The 24,232-nt window shown below is 47.9% G+C and overlaps 1 protein-coding gene and 1 non-coding gene across 3 annotated transcripts; both read left to right on the top strand.

The window, feature by feature from the left end:
- Positions 1-2,614: 2,614 nt before the first annotated feature.
- TRNAV-UAC (transfer RNA valine (anticodon UAC)) lies at positions 2,615-2,687 on the top strand. The gene has a single exon. It is a non-coding gene; the product is annotated as a tRNA-Val (tRNA).
- Positions 2,688-6,740: 4,053 nt separating this feature from the next.
- Positions 6,741-23,834, top strand: RS1 (retinoschisin 1). Of its 2 annotated transcripts, XM_071812586.1 has the most exons (7): positions 6,741-6,860; positions 8,009-8,109; positions 16,605-16,630; positions 16,929-17,034; positions 21,906-22,047; positions 22,190-22,385; positions 23,504-23,834. In XM_071812586.1, exons 2-7 carry the CDS (start codon positions 8,058-8,060, stop codon positions 23,654-23,656), a joined length of 675 nt encoding a protein of 224 aa, XP_071668687.1. In that variant the 5' UTR covers positions 6,741-6,860; positions 8,009-8,057; the 3' UTR covers positions 23,657-23,834. The 2 variants fall into 2 exon arrangements, with proteins under 2 accessions (XP_071668687.1, XP_065685500.1); XM_065829428.2 differs by lacking the exon at positions 6,741-6,860 and having other exon boundaries at positions 7,607-8,109.
- Positions 23,835-24,232: the final 398 nt, after the last annotated feature.

The following is a 24,232-nucleotide window of genomic DNA, read 5'->3' on the forward strand; positions in this document are numbered from 1 at the left end:
CCAAACACTTTGGAAACATTAACCTCCTGAGCAAGCCTCCATGCAGGCATTCCACATACATAATTCAAATTCTGCTTCAGGCCTGTTTCTCGGAAGCATCCACAACAAAGTGATGTAACTGATATTTTTCAGAAAAACTGAACATAATCACAGCCAAGTGAATGTGCTCCTTCTGAGCCCTGCCAGTGGTTCCCTTCCTCTTACCCTACCAAGCTCAAAGAAGGATTTTTATGTGATCCATCAAATATTTTAAAGTACTAGCCACAGGACAAGCCCCTACCTGAGAGACCTGGACGTTCAGTCACAAGCAGAAAGCATAAAGATAATAGAAGAAATGAAGAGAGAAATAAATGTCCAAAACAACTTTAAACTGCCTCAGTCAATGAGATGACAGAAATCTATTCTCAGACATCAGGAGTATGTTAATTTGGGTGAACAGGAAAAGAAATCTCTCCCACCTTGACAATTCTGGCTCAGATGATGAATAAAAGACATCAAAACCAGCAACCCTGGTAAAAAGAACACAAAATCAGAAATGTGAAGGAAAGCCCTCCGAACTCCTGAAGGCCAAGAAACTAGACCAGAACACTATGAAAGCGTCCGGATTCCTTCTGGAAAATGAGAACAATTTTTTTTTAAAAAGGAATACTTCACAGATTATCAGCTGAGTGTAGATTATTCTGGGAAGCAGTGACTAATGACCTAATTTGCACAACTGCCTCCCTCACAAGTTAGCTTCAGCCCCCACTTAGAGCCTATAGAGATGATAGGTATCTACAGCAGTCGGGTTTTGCCAAAGCTTAGTAAAGCAACATGAGGAAAAGGAAATGGGCACAAGAATTGCCTAATGACAGGTTAATCTGTATTTTGGTGTTCTAGTGAACCATAAACCATAAACACACTAATGATCAACATATAGAAGATTATTTTTTTAATTGTTTTTTAAAGACTGGGAACTGCCAACTACTAACTGCAGCCATCACATATATGGGAGGGAGTCAGCAAAGTCAATGGAAATAATTTTTTTCACCTCTGTTTCTATCTTATACCTATGAAATTACTTCTAATGACAAAAAGACAACAGCGAATCATCTGATGCTTCAGCAAAACATTAATTTCAAGAGTCAAGGCAATTATGATATTTAGTTACAAACAACATGCTGTTTTGCTTACAGGCACGACATACTTCTGAAAACTAACAAACTTATGTTTTATATTCCAAATAATAGTTTATGTTCAAAATTTTAACCACAGTCCTGTAAACACCGTGCAAGTGCCTTAATCTGTACTTCTACAAGCCATTCCCTTTGGGATATGAGGATTTAGTACGGTGAGGACCGAGGTAATGCAAATAGTGCAAAACCCCAAGTAGAACACAACAGATTGAGTGATTATTGTGTGGTGTAACAGAAGACAAAAATGTCCCTGAATGAATGAATACCTAATGCACATGGGCTCAGAACTGCACACAAACAGCTGCCAAGAAGGCCAACATCATCCTGGCTATTATCAGGAATAGTGTGGCCAGCAGGACTAGAGAACTGATCACCCCCCTGTACTCGGCACTGGTGAGGCCGCACCTTGAATCCTGTGTTCAGTTTTGGGGCCCCTCACTACAGGAAAGACACTGAGGTGCTGGAGAGAGTTCAGAGAAGGGCGATGAAGCTGGTGAGGGGTCTGGAGCACAAGTCTGATGAGGAGCGGCTGAGGGAACTGGGGCTGTTCAGCCTGGAGAAAAGGAGGCTGAGGGGAGACCTGATCGCTCTCTGCAACTACCTGAAAGGAGGTTGTAGCATGGAGGGGGTTGGTCTCTTCTTCTGAGCAGCAAAGGATAGAATGAGAGAAGGTGGCCTCAAGTTGCACAGGGGAGGTTTAGATTGGATATTAGGAAAAACTTCTTCACAGAAGGATTGTCAGGCATTGGAAGAGGCTGCGCAGGGAAAAATGGTGGAGTCACAATCCTCGGAGGTGTTTAGAAGATGCATAAATGAGGTCCTTAGGGAAATGGTTTAGCGGTGGACTTGGCAGTGTTAGTTTAATGGTTGGGCCTGATGATCTTAAAGGTCGTTTCCAACATAAACAATTCTATGATTCCATGATTCTATAATTGTACCCTAACAAAGAGCTATGGTGAGCAGCTCAATCAGCTTTCCTTTAGCAAAGACACACCGACGAACACCTAGGCCTTCTCGTGTTACATCCACATGTAACTTTTTTTTTTTTTTCCCCCAAAATATCCATTTGTAAAGCAGTATCATGCACAACCCCCGCAAACCGAACAGCGGAGTGCGAAACGCCGCGGTCAGAGGCGGAGGTGGGAGGGGGAGGAAGTGAGGCGGTGCGGGCGAGCGCGGGGAGCCCCCTGCTGGCGGCGCGGCAGCGCACCCGGAGCCGGCCACAGCCCCGCCCGCCGCGCTGGCTCTGTCGTTCCGAGCACCCCAGGCCGCTCCGCGCCGCCACACCCGCCGCCCCGACCCCGCCGTGCAGGCACACGGGAGCTGTACGTGCTACACGGCGGAGCTACTGCGGAGCGGGGGTAGCAGGCCCAATGCACGGGGATCCACACTCGCGTGTTGTCGATAGGGATAGAGCCGCGAGCGGGAGTGTGCGTGGTGGTTCCATAGTGTAGTGGTTATCACGTCTGCTTTACACGCAGAAGGTCCTGGGTTCGAGCCCCAGTGGAACCACGTTCCTCATTGTTTTTTTCTTTCCCCTCCCATTATCTTTAAAGCGATGAGTCTCTGTTTGGCTTTCTTTTTCTTTTTTTTTTTTTCTTTTTTTTCCGTCAAGACGGGCAATCTCATCAGCACGTAAAGCGCAGGCCCAGCTTGGAGCGGAGGAGGGGCGATGCGTGGGGAAGGGAGCAGAGAGGCCCCTCAGGCAGGAAATCCTGGCCCAGCAGGATCCTTTCCACAGAGCTGTGCAAGGCCACATTTTTCTGAGTATGGCCATGATTTAGACAATGTTTCTGCAGCGCTTGTCTTTTTTTTTTTCTCCCTAAAAAGCTGTTTCCCACAAGAACACCAACCAAAATGCAGAGAGAGCCAGCGAGAGCTGGCTCAAGCCTGCACCCTAAGGCACTGAAGCAGCTGGTGGCCTCTCCACCCGCCTCCCTGGCATGGCTCTGCAGGACAGGACCTGGGCACCCACCACGCTGTGTTCCCTGAGGGCCATTTTGTGGTGGCCAGTAGCCCACATGCTCCTGGTGCTGAGAGACGAGGGGCAGCCATGGCGGCAGTGGGGAGAAGTGGCCCGTACCTCCTCCCAAGTGGGGACAGGGGCCTGTGATCACCCTTGTGGCGGTGGCGAAGGCTCCAGCCTGTTGCATCCCCAAGGAGACATGTCATCACGGCAGACCAGAGCACTGTTGCTTTCACCTCTGTGTTTGAAAAAGTGTTTGAGTGCTGGGGAAAGGCCAGTGCTTTTCACAGCAATCAGCTGACAAGCACGATTAACTCTGTCCTTGTTTTCCCCTGTACTGTGTCTATAATTATTTTTATTAATCAGGAAAGCAAGCGCCATCTCAGGTTGTCTCAGAGCAGTTGAACTTTTGAATCATAACATGCTGTCTCGTTTTGCACGTGCAAGCCTTTAGAAAAGGGTAGCCCCTGGGCATGGATGCTGGCACGGCATCTGTCTAACGAGTGCTGGGGCCAAGACGGCTCTGCAGGAGGAGGAGAAAGGTCCCTTAGAACTGCTAAGCTGGAGTTTGCTCTTGACTCTCTTTGCAAGATTGTAGTGGGAGGGTGTGATTTACCTATCTTAAAGAGGAAGAGAAAAATTAGCTTAATTTACCTTAATCAGGGTCTTTTTAGTAGGTTTTCCTTAGTCATCATCCTAAGAAAACTATTAAACTTTGTCAGTGCTTACTCTTACTAAAGAAATACTCTGCGGTACAGGCACGCTGAAGTTAGAGATTGCAGTGCAATGCGGGGATACCTGAGCCAGGTTGCCATAGTTGAAAGCACCCTTATATCACATAGTGAGACCCAGCAGGATAAGGTCATAACATTAAGTACTGTAATGGCACTAAGGGCCTGTGTATCCTGCAGCCTGGAAGTACAGACTTCTGCTTGATTAGCAGCGTGTGCTCAGCCCGCAAGAGGTGAAGCCAAAACAATATATGCTGCCTCTTGGGTAAACTGTCTTCCATAGAGGGGCTGCTTCCAGGATACAGGCTCAAAGCCATATTTGCTATAGGTAGACTTCTAATGTAGGGTACGTACCTAATAGGGATGGTGATCCCATGGTGCTTACCCTGTCAAGGACAGCCACAGCTCCCTCAGGTGCATGTGTTACACGGAGTGGGCCTGATCCTGGTAGCCAGCACCAGGTAACTATCTGCATCATGTTTTCACAGAATCACAGAAATCATAGGATGGCTGCAGTAGGAAGGGACCTCTGGAGATCATCTAGTCCAACCCACCTACTAAAGCAGGTTCACCTGGAGCAGGTCACACATTAATGTGTCCAAGTGGATTTTGAATGTCTCCAGAGAAGGAGATCCCACAACCTCTCTGGGCAGCCTGTTCCAGTGCTCTGGCAACCACAAAGTAAAGAAGTTTCTCCTCATATTCAGATGGAACCTCCTGTGCTTCAGTCTGTGCCCGTTGCCCCTGATCCTATCATTGGACACCACTGAAAGGAGTCTGGTCTCATCCTCTTGACACCCACCCTGGAGATATTTATAAGCATTGATAAGATCCCCTCTCAGTGAATCATTTAGGAAAAAGGCTCCTTTTCAGAAAAGAACTTAAGCTCACACTTCAGACTTAAAGAAAGAATGTATTATTTCAAGGCCCAGATGTTCAGCCTGTGTAGACCATCCATTTCAAGGGGATCCAGCTCCTGATAGTCTGACTCAAGCTTGGAAAGCGTTGGCAGTCTTGCTCTCTTGTCACATCAGTATGTTGCTTCTGAGAGATGCCTGTGGTTCACATGTACATGTATAAATGTGTATTTTGTTCCCAAACTGTGCTAAAACCAAAGCGTGCCAGTCGCACATTTGTGCTGAGACATTGAGTGTTGTGTGTGTTCAGGTCCCAGACGCATGTGTGCCGCTCTGATTTCACCGTCTGGCACTCTGACTTTAAGAGAACCATGAAATTGCTACGTGGAATTGCACTTCACTCTCGCACGAGTGCTTTTGCCTCCTGCTTCCCCTCCGGGGGCACACACACACAGGGTCGGTCCGTCAAGTGCCAGGCAGAGCTCTGTGACCATGTATGTGTTTTGAGAGCTCATGAATGCACAGTTCTGCCGTGCTCAGGAGTAAACTCATTCCTCATAAGGAGATATCTACAGGCAGAAAGCGTTAAGTCTGCATAAGATGCTGGCATGGGGCTCCTCAAACTGTGCTGAACTACAAGTATTAACAAAGCAAGATCAAGGCATGGACTGGAGCACTGGCCTCTAGTCATCCATGCTGTTTAATTCTTAGGAAACTCCTGCTAAAATTGTGGTTCAGGCCAGCTAACCCAGCGCTGGGGAAGGACACGTGCCAGGGAGCACCCCCAGGCAGGGTGTTGAAGAGCCTCCACTTGGCTTTATTCCTGTCACTGCCATCCCAGAGGCTTTGCACCCTTATTTACCCCTGTGCCCTCACATTGTAACCCTTGAAATGCGAACTGTACTCTCAGCTTCATGGACTAAAAGCATCCCAATGGTGCAGGGTGGCCTTTGTGTTATTTACCACAATCTGGGGGAAGAAAATGCACCAAAATATCAGAAGGCTGTAAAAATATACAAAAATGTCTTGGGGCCAATGGGACACGAGCTGGACCTGGGGAAGATGTGTGGCCAAGAGAGTGAACCTGCCCAGGCAGTTCTGCCACTGCTTTACATAGCAGTGTGGATGTCAACAAACCATCCTACTTTGGACCCTTTGTACCAGCCACAGTTTCATTCCATAATCAATGTCAGGCTAATTTCTATCCTTTTAAAATTTTATTTTTTCATAAAGGACAAAGCTAGCACTTTCTGGTGCTGTGTTGTGTATAGACTTTAAAATGTTTTCCGTCTTCTATACCTGTATTTGTATGCTTACTAGAAATTAACTACGTGATTCATTTGGCAATGTTGTCTGCCGTGGCAGCACGGTTTTGCTGTTTACAGTTATTAAACTGAAGAACCATCAACACCATCAGACACAGGGGGTCTGAACTGCATAGTATTTATACAGAGACTTTAATTTTAAGGCTCCTCTACTCTTCTTTTGAACCAATTTGGTTTTCTGAATGCTACAGACACATTTTTGAACAAAGACTTCACTTTTTTTCCTGAATTTTGTATTGGGGAGCCACCAGTCTTGAGCGTGTCCCTTTGGAGGAAATGTTCTTTGATAATAGCTGTGCTATTTCTGAACATGATCCCTGAGCTATTGCATTTCTTACACAAAATCAAGACCTATTTGAAGGGTGGAGCTGACCATAAATCAGCCTGATTTTAAACTGCTTTGGGTGATGGGGGAAAATTTGGTTTTGCTTTTTAAAATATGGTAGGTGATATATCTCTGGGTTGGCAGCTCTGCTTCCTGGTGACCTGTGCTTATGAGACCATAAGGTAAAGAGGCTGAAGCCCTGGTTTGGTTTTCCAAGAGACAGGTGGATGAAGGTATTTAGGGGTTTTTAAGCTGGGATTTTAAAGCCCATGGGATTTGGATACTCATCAGTGCTCACTGGTGCAGAGAGGGAATAGATGTCTGAGTATCTTCGGTAGCTCTAGAAATCTCTGTCTCTGTGCCAGCCCATTTTAGATCAGATGGCAGAATTGGAGAGGGGGTGAGCTAGCCCAGGTCCATGAAGCAGGACGGCCATGCCCACGCAGGGCTCTGCCTGTGATAGCCTGCCCTTTCCCTGAAGGTAGGTTAAAATGGGAAAAGTGTTGGGTCGAGGAGGTTAAACTGCTCAAGGCTGAGCAAAGCAGTGAGTCCCGGTGGCAGGTGACTCATCCCATCCATGTTGCATGTCCTGGCGAGTCCAGGATTCATCGGCACTGGAGGTGTGGCTGTAGAGAGATGCTGTACCTGACATCCCATTTATGAGGCATTTCAAATTTTTGTGAGTATCCAATGGTAGGGGAGATAAATCCCACCTAGGAGACTGTTTCTGAAAAGTCAGCATCCATGTTTGCGCAGTATTTTTTGAATGGATATAGACCAGAAGACTAGAGACAGGTCTAGCTTAATTCAACAACAGCCCACGTGATCTGTGCAGCACTTTAATCTATTCCCTGTGCATACAATCTGAGATCTTTTGAAACAAAGAAAGCTGCTTCTGAAGCAGTTTCTTTCAAAAGCCTCCATTAAACATTCACTGCTAATTGCACATAGTTAACAGATTTTGAAGGAACAGGCGCAAGATCCACTGGAGTCGCTAGCAGTCTGTTATTGTCTTGACTCTTTCAGTCATTTTAAAATGAAATGTATAACCCTCTTTGATGTAAACTGGTTGAGAGTATACTATAGGTAGAACTGTTAGCAAAGGGAGATTTACTTTTTTGGTTTGAGATTTTTACAGCTCAGCAAGTAAACAACTGAAGTGTGCTATTTCTGTTTGATCTACTAATTGCGGTTTTCAGTCCCTTACAATCATGTGACTGAAAGAGCAGTAAGGCCGGGGCAGATTTCTACACACAATCATTATTAGGAAAAGCATTGATTGTGTGGAGGTAAACAACTGGGGTGGAAGATAATGAATACATGCTACATACAATATTTGCTGCATATATTTTATTAGCATTAGACATCTGCATTTCTATGGGGGTTATACGTGGTTTCTAGGTTGGTATGTCCTTGTTCATTTGGACATATGTCTGCACACACAATCAGAGTCGCACTCAGTGTCAGTACCTCAGTACTTTTTAAAAACCATTATACATGACACATCCTCTACGATGGAGCTTGACATTAATAATTGTGTGGTTGGCTTGATGGTGCTTGATAAAATCATGAGAATGGAGGAGAGTAAGGTGATTAGGCAATGCTTAAGTTAATCTCATGCCTTGCCAGCAAGCCAAGCAGCGCGCTAAGGAGCTATTCCCAAAAGAGGAAGGAAAAGATGCAGTTCAAGATGGGAAGTGTCCTGCTGTCTCTTCTTTTCTGCTACAAAGGTATGAACTTTGCCTCCTGGGAGGCGCTTTCAGATGTCCCTCTTTGCATTTCTTCTTTCATCCATGCTTCTTTCTTCTGACAGGGGCTGTGGGGTACAGAGTAAGCTTTTCTCTGTGTTTTCATGGAAGCATAATAGTTTGGGGAAAGGCAAAATTGTGGAGGAGATGTGTAATTTATGTATATGAGTGAGCAGTGTTCTTACAGCTCTATGAATATTCAGTAGTAAAACTCCGTTTCACAAAATAATTGCAGTGTAAAAAAATTGCCATATAATTTGTCAAAATATGAGTTTGCAAAGAAAATTGTAGTGCAGCTGAGCCAGTGAGTAAATAATAATGCTAATTTGAAAAATGAGGTACAGTATAACACAAAAGACTGGTCCTTCATTAATCAAAACTCTCGATTAATCAAAACCAAATCATTTTATCTGGCAGCAAGACATTGCTGATGGAGATCTGCCTTTTTTTTTAAAGGTTCTTTCAGGTATTTTGACCTGGAAAAAGACTTCCAAAGCACTTTAAGAACAAAAAGCAATCATAAGTCAAGAAAATAGGAAAAGTATTTCTCAATTTTGTGGCTTTCTCAGATTTACTGTTCAGAAAAGTAGTAATGATAGCAGCTAAGCAGGAGCTAGAAGATGCCAAAAAATTCAGGGTCACATTCTTCTTCCATTTTAATTAACCCAGCTGTGGAATGAGGAGATCATTTTCTGGATTGTGTTTGAACTTCTGGCTTCATCGAAGCCAGTGGCAAAGCTGTTATTATCTTAAACATGGCTGAGTTTGCTCTTCAAAGTGCTGGGTGGTATCTACCAATATTAATGTGTGAACAGAGTATGATCTGTCAGAGTATGGGCCAGATTTATCAGACAGTCCAGCTTTATCCCTGTGGATGTTGAATTGCCAGTGTTTTGCTTTGTCTGTCTTTTTCTGTCCTTCTCTGTGTCCATTGAATGTTTTGGTCTACCAAATTTGATGGATAGAAAAGTGTTCCTCAACTAGCCATGCCTTCATTTTATCCTCTTAGTTTGGCTCTACCCCAGTCTGTCTAATTAATAAGTCTTGATTTTAATCTTCCAGCAAATATTGGTGCATTCTCTTAATACATTATTTGTTCACTCTCCTTTGTTTCACATGGGAAGGTTATGGGTGCCTGGGCTTCTCAGGAGGCTGTTTTTACCCGGACTCCAGTGTTTTTTCCCAATGGGTGGCGTAACTCCAATTAGTCCTTGGATTGAGTTCATACCTTGCTCTGAATCCCAGACACAGCTTGCTTTTAATAGACACCCACACATCAGGATATTTTTGGAGAGCTTGCAGTGAAAATTTACTTGCAGGATCACTTTCCAGGCATCACTCCTTTGGTATTTATTTTCTTAATTTACAGTTTACTTACTTTACTGGCTTTCTCTGCTTCATGATCCAAGTGTCCTCTTCTGGATAAAGAGTGAGCAGCGACTCTTTGCCCAGGTGCCCCCTGCACTCCTGCCTCTCCCACCATGGAGAAGGTGCCGCCAGGTCAGTCCTCTGAGCCACGTGATGCCACGATAAGCTCCTTACACCTTATATTCTCCATCAGCAAAAGTGGCTTAGAGGAGCACCCACAGCCCCTGTGCCTTGGCTGGGCTCCTGTGTGCTGGAGACACCTCGGTGACAGCAGCAGCAGCATATGGTGCCGCAGGCAGGCTCCTGCCACCAGAGCCGCAGCAGCTGTCGGGCCCCTCCATACGGTGAGGGGGAGCACCCCAAGCCCCGGATTGACGTGAATATGCTTTTAGCACATTGGATGTGATGTGCCTGCGCCACCTCACTCCATCCATGCTTGCTACATGTCGAGGAATAAGCACAGCTCAGCAGTTTAAAAGAGTGGATTTCTTTTTTCCCCTCTGTTTTTTGCAGCTTTGAAAAAAAAGTAACACCAACGACAAATAAACAAAAAACAACAAAAACCACAAACAAAACCAAAACCCAGCCAAACAAAACAAAAACAACCCCCTCCCCCACCACTAAAATCAAAGGCCCAAACCCGCCTTCAGATCACAGTAAATAACATCTTTAGTGTCGCCCTTTGGCACAATCGATACATCTATTGAAATTACTATGCAGGCAATGTTCTGCATGGCTCTGAGCAGGAAGGAACAAACATGTCAATAAGATCAGAAGCTGCCAAAAATTTTCAAAGGAGCACTTTGGAAAAAAGAATTAATTACATGTCTCTTGAGAAGAAAAGGGGAAAAGGTTGATTTTTTTCAAATATTTTCACAACATAAAAAAAAATTGTAGAAACATTATGGAGACAGCAGGTATAAAAGATAAATGAGCATGAATTAAATAGGTATAATTGCCATTATATAAAGTTATTTTAAAATGGTTTTTATCACTTTCAGATAAATAGCGGTAAGTATTAAATGAGACACAATACAAATGAATAAAAATGGAAACTAAATAAAAAGCATTAAAGAAAATTAAATGGAAATGAAAATAATAAAGCTGTGATAAGTCCCCACAAAATGAATGAGGGAAACAGCAGCCGTGTTAAAGCATAAGAGAGGAGCTTAACGTGAAGCATGAGTGCTTCTCCCCTCTGCAGGCTGATGCTGATGCTGGTCCTCCTGCCTTCTATCTCTGGCTCTGACCCGGCCTGTCAGTCATCAGCAGAGATGAGTCCTAGCAGGCTGATGTGTGCTGAGGTGCTGGTGCCACAGCCATAACATCATCTGCAGGGGCAACAGGCTGAGTATTTGGCCCAGGGTGGCTTCAGGTGGTGAAAGGCCTTGCATGAACACCCCGCATTCACTAGGCCAGCCTGGCTCCTAAAATCTTTTGATGGATGTATGCCCTGAGGGTCTCTGCCTGCCAGAATAGCTCCCATGGACCAGTTAAAGCCTGTGCTTTTTAGAAATAAAGGCACTGTTTGCCCCGCACAACAGGCTCTGTCCCTGCAGAGCCTGCTTAGCGTGGCCATGGAAAAAGCCCTGGGGGAAAAACAACAAAAGCAACCATGAAGTGACAGGGTGAGGGGGCTAAGCTGGCTGAGGGGACCTGGGGACGGGCAGTGGCTGCAGCACGGGTCATAGAATCATAGAATCACGGAATAGTTTGGGTTGGAAGGGACCTTCAAATCTCATCTAGTCCAAGCCCCCGCAATGAGCAGGGACACCTTCAACTATGTCAGGTTGCTCAGAGCCCTGTCCAGCCTGGCCTGGAATGTCTCCAGGGATGGGGCATCCACCACCTCTCTGGGCAACCTGTTCCCTGGGCTGTTGCCACTGACACAGGGGCAAGGAGAGATGGGGAAAATGCTATGTGCGATGCCGGTCTGGAACACACAGCTTCCCCCAATGCACCTTGCTGCCGAGGTTGGTGCAGCCTGATGTGAGTCACCTCACTCGCCTGGCACGATTTCCAGGGCTGGGATGTAAAAATAGCCTGGGTTAATAACATAGCAACCCACAAACTGGCACCCAATGGGCTCAGAGGTATCACAATGCTTTTTTTAAGTGTCTCAGCCTTCTGTGTTGCTTTCATGCCTCCTCACCTAGCTCTGCCTCCTGGTACTCTCTAATGCACCACTCCAGGAAAATGGGGACTTAAAACAGTGTGCTTTTTAGAAAAAGTGATAAAACCAGTGTCATTTGTTCCAGTTGCCCCTTTCATTTCTGTGACATCTTTTCTGGGATTCGAGTCACATTTTTCTGTTTTTTCAGCTGTTTTCCTTTCCCCTGCCCCATGGCCCACCGGTGCAGAAGGGAAGCAGATGGCTGGCTGTGGAGCAGGAGCCACCGCTTCGGGAAAGCACTGCATCACGGAGGGAGTGCTCTCCACTGGGAAAAGTGGAGAGAATATAGTTTTGCTCATCTCTCTGAGCTGTGTTAAACTGAGATGCTGCTTACAGAGATTAGAGGCAAAATTAGCTATTTTCCAGCTGAAGCTTCTAGACAACCTAAATTTTAAAGTCAATAAGTAAACAAAGTTATTTACATTTTCCACATACTTTGCCTGCAATGGCCAGGTTTATGTGAACTTATTCAAGTAAATTGAGTGACTGACATTTGTTCTATGTTATATTTCTCTGTTTTATTTTATAATGTGCTTTCTCATGCTTGTACACCTGTCAGTAATTCTAGCCACACTAAAAAAAAAGATAGCTTGCGCTTGGGGCTCTGTGGTCAGGATATTCAATATGACTTCTCAGAGCTGACCTTATTGAAATGTGCTCAGCCTTTAGCAGTGGTACTTCTGCCCACACTTACCTTTCTCCCTTCTTTCCTTGTTTGACGATATTATTAATGACCAGAAACTTTCTGAGACATACAGTTACCTGTTCCTGTCATCAAAATGCCAGCAACTGAGCCTTGCTGCCACTTGCCCCTTCCTTCCCCCAGGTAGCCCAAAGCTGCGGCTGCTGCTTTATCCCACCACTGCCTCAGAAACCCATGTTCTCCACATCCCAGGACTGCCCCTGCCAGCTCTTTTCCTTCTCCGCCAACCCTGAGATAGTCCCTGGGGTTTCTCTCCTCTCCATCCTTCCCAGTGGTGGGTACCAAGCGGGACCAGCCTGGCGTCTGTGCTTCAGCCCAGCTGCACCGGGATGGGAGCTTCAGCACAAAATTATCCCCTGGTGCTTGCTCAGCCCCCAGTCCCCAAATCCTGCACTACAGGGTGGCATTTTTGCATGGCACTGCACTGGACACGTCACGCTGTAGGGAGGGATGGAAGGACAGGGAACGCACACGGTCTGTCTCCCTGCCTCTCACAAACACTCACAGATAGTAATTTATTTCACTGAACTGATGGTTTGCTGAATGTCCTGGGGCACTGTGGGGGCTGTAAATAGGGCTCTTTCCTTTTTAATGGTTTGGGGTTTTTTTTTTCAGTCCTGTACTTTTAACACAACAGCCCCTGGGCAGCAGTGCAGGGCTTGTGACTCTCCCACGAATTGCGGCAATTCGTTCTGTCTGACCTACAATTACCAATTATCTTTGTAACCTTCCTTGAAGGCAAACATGCTCACTATAAAAGCATGCTGCCCATCACATTTTTAGACTATTGGCAGCCAGCTTTCCTCTTCATTTCCTTTGTAGGACAGGGACCATCACAGCTGTAAACACACCGATATATCAATTACTACTTTTTCCGGACAACTGCAGGCAATGACACCTTTTTCTCTCCTTTCCTCTCCTAACACCAGGGGTTATCAGGCCACACTGCCCAGGTGAGACATTTGGTGCATCTGCAGCTGCTATGCTTACCCCATGCCAAACCTGCCACTCCCCTGTGCTGCAGGCTGTGCTGGATGGCCGAGCCACTCATGGGAGCAAGCTCTGAGCAGTTAACCTCTTTTAGCTCAAAAAGGCAAAACTGACCTCCTACTTGAGATGTTTAAATGAGTGACCCATGTGGTGAGGGGTGGAGGCCACTAGCCCAGCGGGGACAGCCAGAGGGGTGGCATGCCGGCATCCCTGCCCTGGCTCTGCCTTTGCACCATGGTGTGCCTCATGCCAACCAATAACACATTCCATTGAAAAAAGGGGTTTTGTGCTTGAATGTCACACGCTTGCCTGAGTTGCAGTAGTGTCCCCTGGGTGACAAGCTTAAAAACCCTAAAAGCTGCTCTTGTAGCCCAGGAGAAGGCTGGGGTGGCCAGGGCAGGAGGGTTTATTCATGGGGGTTGAGTAGATGCTACCATACACCCACCTACCTGAAAAGGCCAGGTTGGACGGGTCCTTGAGCAACCTGGTCTAGTGGAATGTGACCTTGCCCATGGCAGGGGACTTCAAAGTAGATGATCTTTAAGGTCTCTTCTAACCCAAATCATTCATTGATTCTGTGAAAAATATTAATTTTTTTTTCTGTTGTTTTGCTCACAGCCATTGGGTTTCCAGCCGCATCAGTCAATGAGGTGTCAAATTTTGATCTTGGCTCTCAAATACCTGGGCAGGGACTCAGAAGGCCCGCTGAAAGGGCTCAGCGTGACCCAAAGCAATACCCCTACATCACCCTGGTAATTCACATCCCCTTTCCCCACCACAGGCACATGGTGCACAAGAGTAGGTTTCACCACAATACAGTCTTCCTCATGCTGGGCCAATGTACCTGGTGCACATATACTTGAATATTTTATCCCTGTATGAAGTACATTCATTTGCTAGATTGTTTACCAGGTTTTCTCTGTAGCCATAAAGGTACCTTGAGTGCTGCAGGAGATCCAAGGCAAGTATTTAGGCAGAGAGGTGCAGGCATCTTTGCTTTCACCTCTGTATGGCTCCACTCACACACCTGGTTATTGCCAGGCCAAAGTGCATTTAACCACTGTAAGGCAAACTGGAAACAACTCACAAAAATCAGTCTTCTAAAGATGAGGAAAAGGAGGTTAAGAAACATGTAGGAAGTGCACATGTCTACATGAAACTTGAATGCCTGCAGAGTGAAGGAGCAGAGGCTGCTGCCCCACAATCAGCAGTGGGGATGCACAGCAGGAGTCTGCTAGCTGGGGAGCCAGGCTCCAAAATCCCAGGGTAACAAAGCTGTGCCTTGCCCCTCTTGCTGCTAGATCAGGGCACCCGTCCTGCTGCGAAAGACCACCGTGGCATGGGCTGGAGGGGCTGGAGAGGCACCTGCCAGCCTGGCTCCCATGCCACCAGTGCCAGTGTCAGCTCCAGTGTCAGCATCCAAGAGAGAACCAAGCAGGTGGGAGAGGCACTGCATTGCTTCTATTGCAAAGGTGGTCCAGTTTTGATAGGTGATAAAGTCCTGGTTTGTATTGTCTTGATCTGATGACAAGCAGCGTTAATTTAAACCACCCTCATGCTGGCTTATGTTGACTTGCTTTGCCATTTGTGGCACAGCACAGAGGTGACACTGTGTGGCGTGGCCTTGGCTTGCTCCTCCACCTTGGTTTTCTTGTTGCACGATGGAGTCAGGGGGCTGGGTAATATCTGTGCTGGGAAGGGTGGAGCCAGGCCAGGTCCGGAGATGTGAACCCATGTTTTCCTGGTGAGCTCGATGAGGCCTGGGTACCTCCCTGCCTCCCTCTTCAGCCTGACTAGAAGTCGCATCTTTTTGTTGTAGATGGACATTTACTTCTGCCAGGGCTGATGCCTTGGGTTAATGTGGTAAGTTCCTGATCAGAAATGCTGCCCAGGGATGTTGAAGCAAAGGAGATGATCTCTGCATTAAAGAAAGGATTTTTTAAAAATTTATCATTTTGTTCTCTGCTGGGGTCTTTCTTTCAGACTCTTGATACATTCAGGCTCAGTGTCACACACAAGGAGCAGTTGCATTTTGGTAATAAAGAGAGCTTTGTTATATAGTTTATATTTCAGCTGATTATAATTGCACAGTGTTTGTGAGTCTTTTGAGATGCAACTTGCTATAGGAATGCAAGATGTAAATTCCCAGCCTTAGCTGGAGCTTCCTAGGCTCAGCAAAGTGACAGTGTATGAATGAATAAATCATAACTAGATTTCAGTGAATAATTCAGAGTCTAATTCATTTGGTGAAAAGATCCTCTTTTCCTATTCAGAAAATCTGTATTTTGAGATGGCAGCTTTCTGCTGTATGCAAGCTTTTACCTGCTCAATAGCTTGATCCTTAGTGGCTTGCAGATTCACGACCAGTATTGGAAACATGATGTTTGACATTTGAATTGTGTTGAAGAGTTATCAGCAGTCATAGGACTACTTTTAAAAATTGTTTTATTTTCATAGTTGTCTGGGCACTATTCTGCCAGTTCAAATGCTATTAATGTAGTCTGCTTTGGACTTTACTGGGAAGCCAGAGAGGCCTTTCAGCAAAGGGCTCATAAAAAAGCCATTGCCTAGTGATGGGTAGGAGATAAAACAGGTCAGATGTTGCAAAAATAGCAGCTCTTCCTCTACAGCCACAACAGCTGATTTTCTCTAAGAAAGAAAAAAATGAGGAGTCTCCTTTGAAAGATGGATCCGGAAGAACTATTTACATTTTGTTTTCCTCTATGCTGTCCATACGGAGTTATTTCAGGCCAGGGACCTCTCAGGGTGTCCCATCTCCTTTGAAGGCACCAGGGATTTGTGCTGGTGTCAGGGTGGGATTTCACCCTTGGGGATCAGCAGCTTACATTTTTTAAGGGCAAAGTGGGAAAGGGAAACTGTTGGATGGGAAAGTGGCAAAAAGGGATAGCGGTGAAATTAGCTGTACAGCAGAGGCTGAAGGGGCCAGCATGGGTTTCTCCTCAGGATGTTTCAGGCATATCTGATCAGAAAGAGGAGATGCCAAAGCCACAGAAAACACAGTAGGGGAGTAGCACAACACGGGCACACACAGTGCCCTGTACCTGCCCACATCCGCTTGCTTTCCCTTGCAGTCAGCTTGGGAAAATGCCGTAGATTTGTCAGTTTTTCCTCAATTTATTTTTCCCCAGCTCAGGAGTAGATGTTCATTGCATTTCCTGACATTTGGTTGCAGCATCTGTGTTTCTGATCTCTCTCTTCTTTCCTCCATGCCCGCTGCCCCAGCTGCACTGGCCCTCTCCCCAGGAGAGGTAAGTCTGTCCAGCTGGTTTGGCTGCCGGGTAAATGCTGGGGGTCTGGCACTGCCTGGCTCTGGTGCCTCAGGGCAGAAGGAGGGATAGCACCTGGGCCTCCAAGCCCAGGCAGGTGATTCCTGAATTTAAGGGTGGGGGCGAGTCATCCCATGTTTCATGCAGGGCTGGCATGAAGAAAGGGGCTCAGAGAAGTTGCAGCAGCCCAGGTGGGCATGAGTGTCTGTCTAAGCTTCAGGACTTACATTTTGTCTATTGTCACTATTGATTTATTATTGTTTTTTCCCTTTCCCTTTAGGATGAGAGATTGGAGCTGTGGCACAGCAAGGCTTGCAAATGCGATTGCCAAGGAGGTCCTAACTCAGTGTGGTCCAGTAGGACGAACAGCTTAGAGTGCATGCCAGGTAATGGGCCAGTGTGCATTTAGCCATGTTTACCTGGTGATCTTCAGCAGCTTCCCCCATTGCGTCCTGCATTGCAGAGGTAGCACATCATGGTGGCGCTTATTCCAAACCCAGGTGCTGGTGGGGCCGGGGGAGCTGTACCGGTGGGAGGTACAGGGTGACCCTGCACCATCGGGCAGAGGGGCAGCAGCAGCAAGGGCCATGCTTGGGCCTCAGGAGGTCACCCCGGTGGCCCAGGCTGGCTGGTGCTGGCAGATTTGCTTGCTCTGTTCCTACAGCCCCTGGAAGTGGCCTGGGGCATCTACCGCTGTGTGTAGGATTTGCTGTAGAAAACCTTTTGTGCCACCCCTAGGCTGATTCTCCTTTCCTGCAGTTCAGACTGTAACATCTTCTCCTCTCCCCAGGGATTGAGGAAAAGTTTATTCTTTCTTTGAAGCACATTTTTAAACAGTAAAAGACCACAACAGTGTTTCCTTTGAGTTTTCTCTGGGCTGCCCTTGCCCACCTCCTTCAGTTGTTCCTTGCAGATCATGTTTTATAGGTTTTCTTATCATGATCTTCCCTTGTTATTCTCTGCCACTGCCACATTTTCCCTGCCGTGTTACCCCAGCAAGGCTTTGTCGGTGCCCAGTTGATCTTCAGGTTTAGCTCATGTGTCCCACAGGTGCTACACTCTTCTTCAGGCTTCTGTCATGTAGATGTTCAGAGGTGGCCACCCCCTCTGGGACTGGAAGTTTAAAGTGGTACGTGCCTCATGCCCACTAGCAACCACCTCCTCCCAGCTCCTGCAAGAGGCTGTGCAACAACTTGAGGTGCATTTTGTTGCCTCCGGTTTCCCCAGAGGAGATACATGGGGGAAACGGTCACCCCAATGCTCAGTATTTGTCATGGCTGCCCTGAGGAGGTTAAATGAATTACCATGGAAAAGCTCTGAGTGGAAATTAGGACATGCTAGAAAGCAAATAAAAATGTGTTTTAACAAGAAAATGTGACACCATTGGCAGAGCTTGCATGTGTACACGACCAGAAATGAGAGAGGAAAAACACCAGGTGTTTCTATCCCATGTTCATGTTGGACCTGAAGGTTTCCCTCCTCTGGCGTGTGGCAACTGACAAGTGCAGAGGCTTTCCAGTCAGCCTTGCAGGGCCATCTGCTTCCCATGAGCTGGCCCTCCATGCACCCTGCTCCTGTGGAGGCCGTATCCACCTGGGGCTTGCCCAGGTTGAGTGTTGCACACAGGTGTCTTCCCTGCCCAGAGAAACCACAAGGAGAGGATGCATCTGCTGTTCATGGACAGTGTCTTGCTCCCAGGGCAGAGTGGCCCCAGACATCCCCAGTAAAGTGTCATGGCTTCTCAGGCTCTGTCCTTCCAGTTTCTGCAGCAAGTATCTCCACAGGGCTGCCTGCTGAGGCAGGTATGCAGATGAAGACGGCATTTGCTGGAGACAACCTCTGTGATGCAGAAGAAGCACTTATAGGAGCTCCAGAAATAACACTTTAAATCATTTGTTGTGAGAGTTTTCCTCCAGTCTCTTGTGAAAGAAACCCATATGCACGACCCCAAACAGAGTCTGAGCTGGCATGGCCCCGCCTGAGCTCGCTGCTCCCTTTCAAAGGGTGGGCTGCCACAACTCTTTTTTTGTCACAGCATCACCATGAAGCTCATCTGTGATGGGCAGCTCCCTGCAGTCCTTGCATCCTTGTCTGAGTCCCTCTCCATTCGGAAGGTGCCCCTCTGCATCTGCACATCCCCTACCTGTAACTGTATCCCTTTACATGGAGCTGCAGTAAAGCATATTTTGGACAAATGGAGATTACTGCACACTCCAGGTCGCCACGTAGGATCCTCCTGCTTCCCACAACACTCGGGTCATGTGCAAGGAGCAGCGTTGGCACACTCACATGCATCACAGAGCCTTATGGCAACACTGGATTGCAACCGGCCCAGCAGAGATCCCTGACCAGCCCCTTGAGAAGTCCTTCTTCTCGCAGTGAGTCCCTACCAGCACCTACACTTGGCATGCCAGCCTGGTCCTACTGCGTGATTTCATAGAATCATAGAATTATTTTGGTTGGAAGAGACCCTCAGGATCACCGAGTCCAACCATAACCTAACTCTAGCACTAAACCATGTCCCTAAGAACCTCGTCTAAACGCCTTTTAAACACCTTCAGGGATGGTGACTCTACTACTTCCCTGGGCAGCCTGTTCCAGTGCCTGACAACCCTTTCCATGAAGAATTTTTCCCTAATATTCAATATCTTGGCGCAACGTGATGCCATTTCCTCTTGTCCCATCACTTGTTACTTGGTAGAAGAGACCAGCCCCCACCATGCTACAACTTCCTTTCAGGTAGTTGTAGAGAGCAATAAGGTCTCCCCTCAGCCTCCTTTTCTGCAGGCTGAACAGCCCCGGTTTTCTTGCTGTTTAACCTTAACAGTGTACAATTCTTCATACAAAGCCTTGCTACAACCTGGTACCAGGTTGCTGTCACTTGCACCAAAAAATCACAGGATCGCAGCATGGTTTGGGTTGGAAGGAACCTTTGAAGATCATCTAGTCCAGCGCCCCTGCCATGGGCAGGGACATCTTTCACTAGATAGGTTGCTCAAGTACCTCTCCAACGTGACCTTGAAGGCTTCCAATGATGAGTCATCTACAGCTTCTCTGGGAAACCCATCCCAGTGGCTCACCATCCTAATAGTAAAAAAATTATTATGTCCAATATAAACCTACCCTTTTTCCATTTAAACTATTGCCCCTTGAAAGGGAAGGGAAGGAAAGTAGACATGGCAGATTTGGTTGATCCGTCCATGACTGTGGGACATGTGTGTGAGAGGAGCAGCTCTAGGTTTCTTGTCGAGCTAGGTGTGAGGGGTGCTGTCATTTGTTAGCATTATGTAGCTGAGTAATGAAGGCATCTTCCTTGACTGATGAAGACTATTCTCCTGAATAATTAATGTTGTCACTGTATCTCCCAGCTGTCTGTCCCCAGGGAGGGGGGCTTTGCATTCTCCTTGCCCAGCCCAGCCACAGCCATGTGGCCAGTGTCCCCATTGCCTGGGGACAGTTTCGCGAGCAGCCGGGCTGAGGTGTTGTTGCAGAGCTGTCTCTGGCATGGCTGGAGCAGAGCAGCCGCTGCACAAGTGCTCTCCAGGTCAGCAGTAACAGTGTTAAATGGCATAGCCGGTTTGGCTGTGCAGGCACTAGGAATCTATTTTGAGGGTCCCTGCGCATGGTGCACCCAGGCATGCCAGAAGGTGACCTCCTAATTGCATTACAGTTGTGTGGTCTGTGGATTAGTGTTGCTAAAAGTAAAGTTACGTGGTGTTCGAGATAAGCCTGCTGAGTAGTAAACATGCGGGGCCACCTTGGCCTGGCTTCCCTCTTGCACAAGGGGAGCAGGGGTTATAACGTGGTGCTAAAGCATGATGTTTCCATGCCTGGAGAAAGGTGGGATGGCAGCTGTGGCTTTTTGTGGGAAAAAAACGCGGTCATGAGGTACTGACTGAGCAAGATATGTTAATGAGATATTGATGCATATGATATCAACCTAGTGGACTTCACTAATGAGACATCGATTGCACCACCACAGTGCTGGTGCATTGCACCGGGGAGGCTGTGGTCATGCCAGGCCCTGGATGCCCACTGATGCTCCCAGTATGTCAGTCATTTTTAACACGAGGCATCACACTGATCAGTCAGGCATGGCTGGTGCAAGGAAACATCTTACCCACATGTGAAGCTGCTCAGAGCTCTGTTTGCTCCTTTATTGATGAAACCCATGAAATGAACTACACTGAACTGGAAAGCGTGACAGAGTTGCCCTTGGGGGGACCTCAGCTGTTCCACAGGCTGCAAAATTAGAAGATGCTGCCCATGATATAGATGTTTGCCCAGGCAATTCCCATGTGACACTTGTCATACCTTCTCCATGTGTATCTGGATATGTAGTGAAAACCTGCTTGCATAAAAAAATTGATCATAACAACAACAAAAAAGTAGGTCCAGCGAGCATGCAGGAGCTCTGCATGGTGGTGTCACCAAAGGCTCACCTTCCAGAGCACTGTATGGTGACCCACCATGGAAAGTTTTAATGATGAATGAGTATTTCTGCCCTCAGCAGTTTTGGCAGCCAACAGGAGTCTTGCTGAACCTCTCACTATTGCAGAAGACTACTGTGAGGTCATGTTTGGTAGCGTGAAGAACCAAGGGCAAAATCTCACAGGGAGAGCAGTGCCAGGCGTTACACCTTGCTAGAACTGGAGTATCTGTGGATTTCCCACAAGACCATCTCCAGACACAAAGATAATTCTCACAGCAGAAAATGCAGAAGAACTGAGGTTGCTTGTGGAGGGATGATCAGAGCAGGCTCAGAAATTTTGTCATGCAACACAGCTGTGAATCAAGACAGAGAATGGAGGAGCAAAAGGAGATAAGACCCAGCAAGAAAAGTCATACCAGACATGTCTCAAGGACCAGGCAGAGGCTGACAGCCTGGAGGCTGGATCCAGGTTGATGGATCCAGCCTGGATCTGCTTGTGTGTGCTTACAAATTCAGACTGAAACATCTGAATAAAACCTTCCCCTTAAAATGCTGCAGGCAGCACAGGTTTAGGAAGTTTGAGGGAGAGAGAAGAGTCAGAGATTAATACAAGAGAAGAGATAAAAATGAAGACCCCATGGCCTCCGACCAGCAAATACTGTGCAGGGATTGTGTTCTGGGTTTAAGAGCATCCCCAGCGTCCTGGCCAGGGAGGGCAGGGAGCAGCGAATCCACAGAGGGTGTCGGCAAGAGGTGTGCAAACACAACCAGGACACAAAGCCCCTTGTGGCTTTAAGGCAGCATGGTTTTTCCCTTGTTCTGCAGAGTGCCCCTACCACAAGCCCCTGGGCTTCGAGTCCGGCGCCGTCACGCCCGACCAGATAAGCTGCTCCAACCCTGAGCAGTACACGGGCTGGTACTCCTCCTGGACAGCCAACAAGGCCCGCCTCAATGGCCAAGGCTTCGGGTGAGTCCAAAAATGCCTCTCCAAGAGGTCCCATGGGTGGGTGGGTGTGGGGGGACAAGGTCCTGTGGCAGCATGGGGGCAGGAGAGGCCACCCGGGTGGGCAGTGGTGGAGGACATAGCATGGCTGGTGCTGTCCCTCCAGGTGTGCCTGGCTCTCCAAGTACCAGGACAACGGGCAGTGGCTGCAGATTGACCTGAAGGAGGTGAAGGTGATCTCGGGGATCCTCACACAAGGCCGCTGCGACGCTGATGAGTGGATGACCAAGTACAGTGTGCAGTACCGCACCGACGAAAATCTCAACTGGGTTTACTACAAGGACCAGACCGGGAACAACCGGGTTAGTGGACTTTGTGCTTCAGCCACTTGGGGAGGGGGCTGGAGATGGGCATGTTTGGTGACACTGAAGCATTGAATCTGGGGAGGTGTCTTAAGAGAGGAGTCCTGTGGGAGCAGCAGGGTGGATGGGAACGAGTGCTCGCCTCACATCCAGGAGCAGCACTGGGCATTCCTCCCCCTCTGCAGTGAGAACAGATGCCATGCTGACCAGCCACAGAAGGGTGAAATACATTTTTTACATTTTGTAGTGACAACACTGGAGTCCAGACTGAGCTGGTCAGGACGCAGGCATTAGTCAGCATCACAGGGGAAGTGGCACCTCCATGGTAAAAATCTCTCGGTTTAGGTAGTACAACCCCAGCCACTCCTGGACAGTGCAAAATGAGGGCTCTGTCTGTTGCTGTAACTCCAGGGCTATGGCACAATGATGATGCAGAAAATCCACTAGGACAAAAATCCACAACTAGTGAGGTCACAGCACACTGAAACATTTGCACGCTGTACTTAGTGGTTGGTCTGAAGTGAAAAAATGCACTGGGGAGACCTTACAGTTGTGCCTGTGGTTCCTGTGCAGCCCAGGTGGGCTGGGGGATCCCACAGCTGCTGCCTCCCAGGCATCCTCAGCGTCCATCTGCATGGAAGGCACATACCCCAGCAGGGTATGCAACTGGTTCCTGCAGCCCTGGGAGGATGCTGAGTTTTCCCCAAAAGACAGGTTGTGGCAGCAGGAGATGTGGCAGTGTGGCCAAGTGGTGGGGAAGGTCTCAAATACATTTTTGTCTGTATCGGTGTGTCTGGGAACTCAGCTTAAAAACTGCAAACAGCCACACTGACTCCAAACACTTGGTGCCTTGCTGTTGGAGGGTGAATGAGATAGAACAGGGTGAGATTAAGCCTAGCCTAACCACAAGAAGTGGAAAAGCAATGATGGGGAAAGTGACGTACTCAGAAAACTCAGTCACAGGGACAAACATTTTCTGTGTCTTGATAATTTTGAAGTCTTTTACTTTGGGGGTAGGGAAGAGGGACCCTCCTCCTTCCCAGCTCTGCGCAGGCACCCGAAACTCACGGGGCAGGATTTCCAGCCCCCTAACCGTCTGCCCACACCTCTCTCCACAGGTTTTCTATGGCAACTCGGACCGCTCGTCTTCGGTGCAGAACCTGCTGCGGCCACCCATCGTGGCCCGTTACATCCGCCTCATCCCGCTGGGCTGGCACGTGCGCATTGCCATCCGCATGGAGCTGCTCGAGTGCCTGGGCAAGTGCGGCTGAGCCCCATGCCGGCTCCCGGCCTGGGTGCGTAGGTGTTTGGCTGTGCAGCCACCCCACCTTGCCACTGGCACCCGCTGTGGCCACCATCCTGTGGTGCAAACGCCTGGCCTGCAAAGGGAAGGGCTGTCTGGAATAAAATGTTGCTTCACACCACGCCTGGTGATAAAGCCAAACCTGACTGCAAAGCTGACGGGTGTTTATGAGGCACGCATTGGGGAAGGCAGGAGGGTACGTGGCCGTGGCTTTGATCCTGTGAGATGTGGTGCTTCTGGCCCTCCCTGACAGTTAATCTGGGGAAATCATCATCACGGTGTGCTGTGGAAGCCAAAGCAAATGCAGATGGGGTCCAAAGGCAGGGCTTGAACTGTCTTGGGGAGGGCAGGTCTGCACTTGATTATTTGACCCTGAGACCAGACAGCCCCTGTTGCCCCACCAGGGCCAGAGAGGGCTCTCACATCGGGGCAGACATCTCACCCTGCTTTTCCTCATGCTCCTCCTGCCACTCTCTGCCATCCTCTGCCAAGTTGGGGCCAGATCTGGCCAGTCCCCAGTACGAGGGCCCCTACCTGTGTCTCA

Source organism: Patagioenas fasciata, chromosome 1, assembly GCF_037038585.1.
Source record: "Patagioenas fasciata isolate bPatFas1 chromosome 1, bPatFas1.hap1, whole genome shotgun sequence".
Lineage (NCBI taxonomy): Eukaryota > Metazoa > Chordata > Aves > Columbiformes > Columbidae > Patagioenas > Patagioenas fasciata.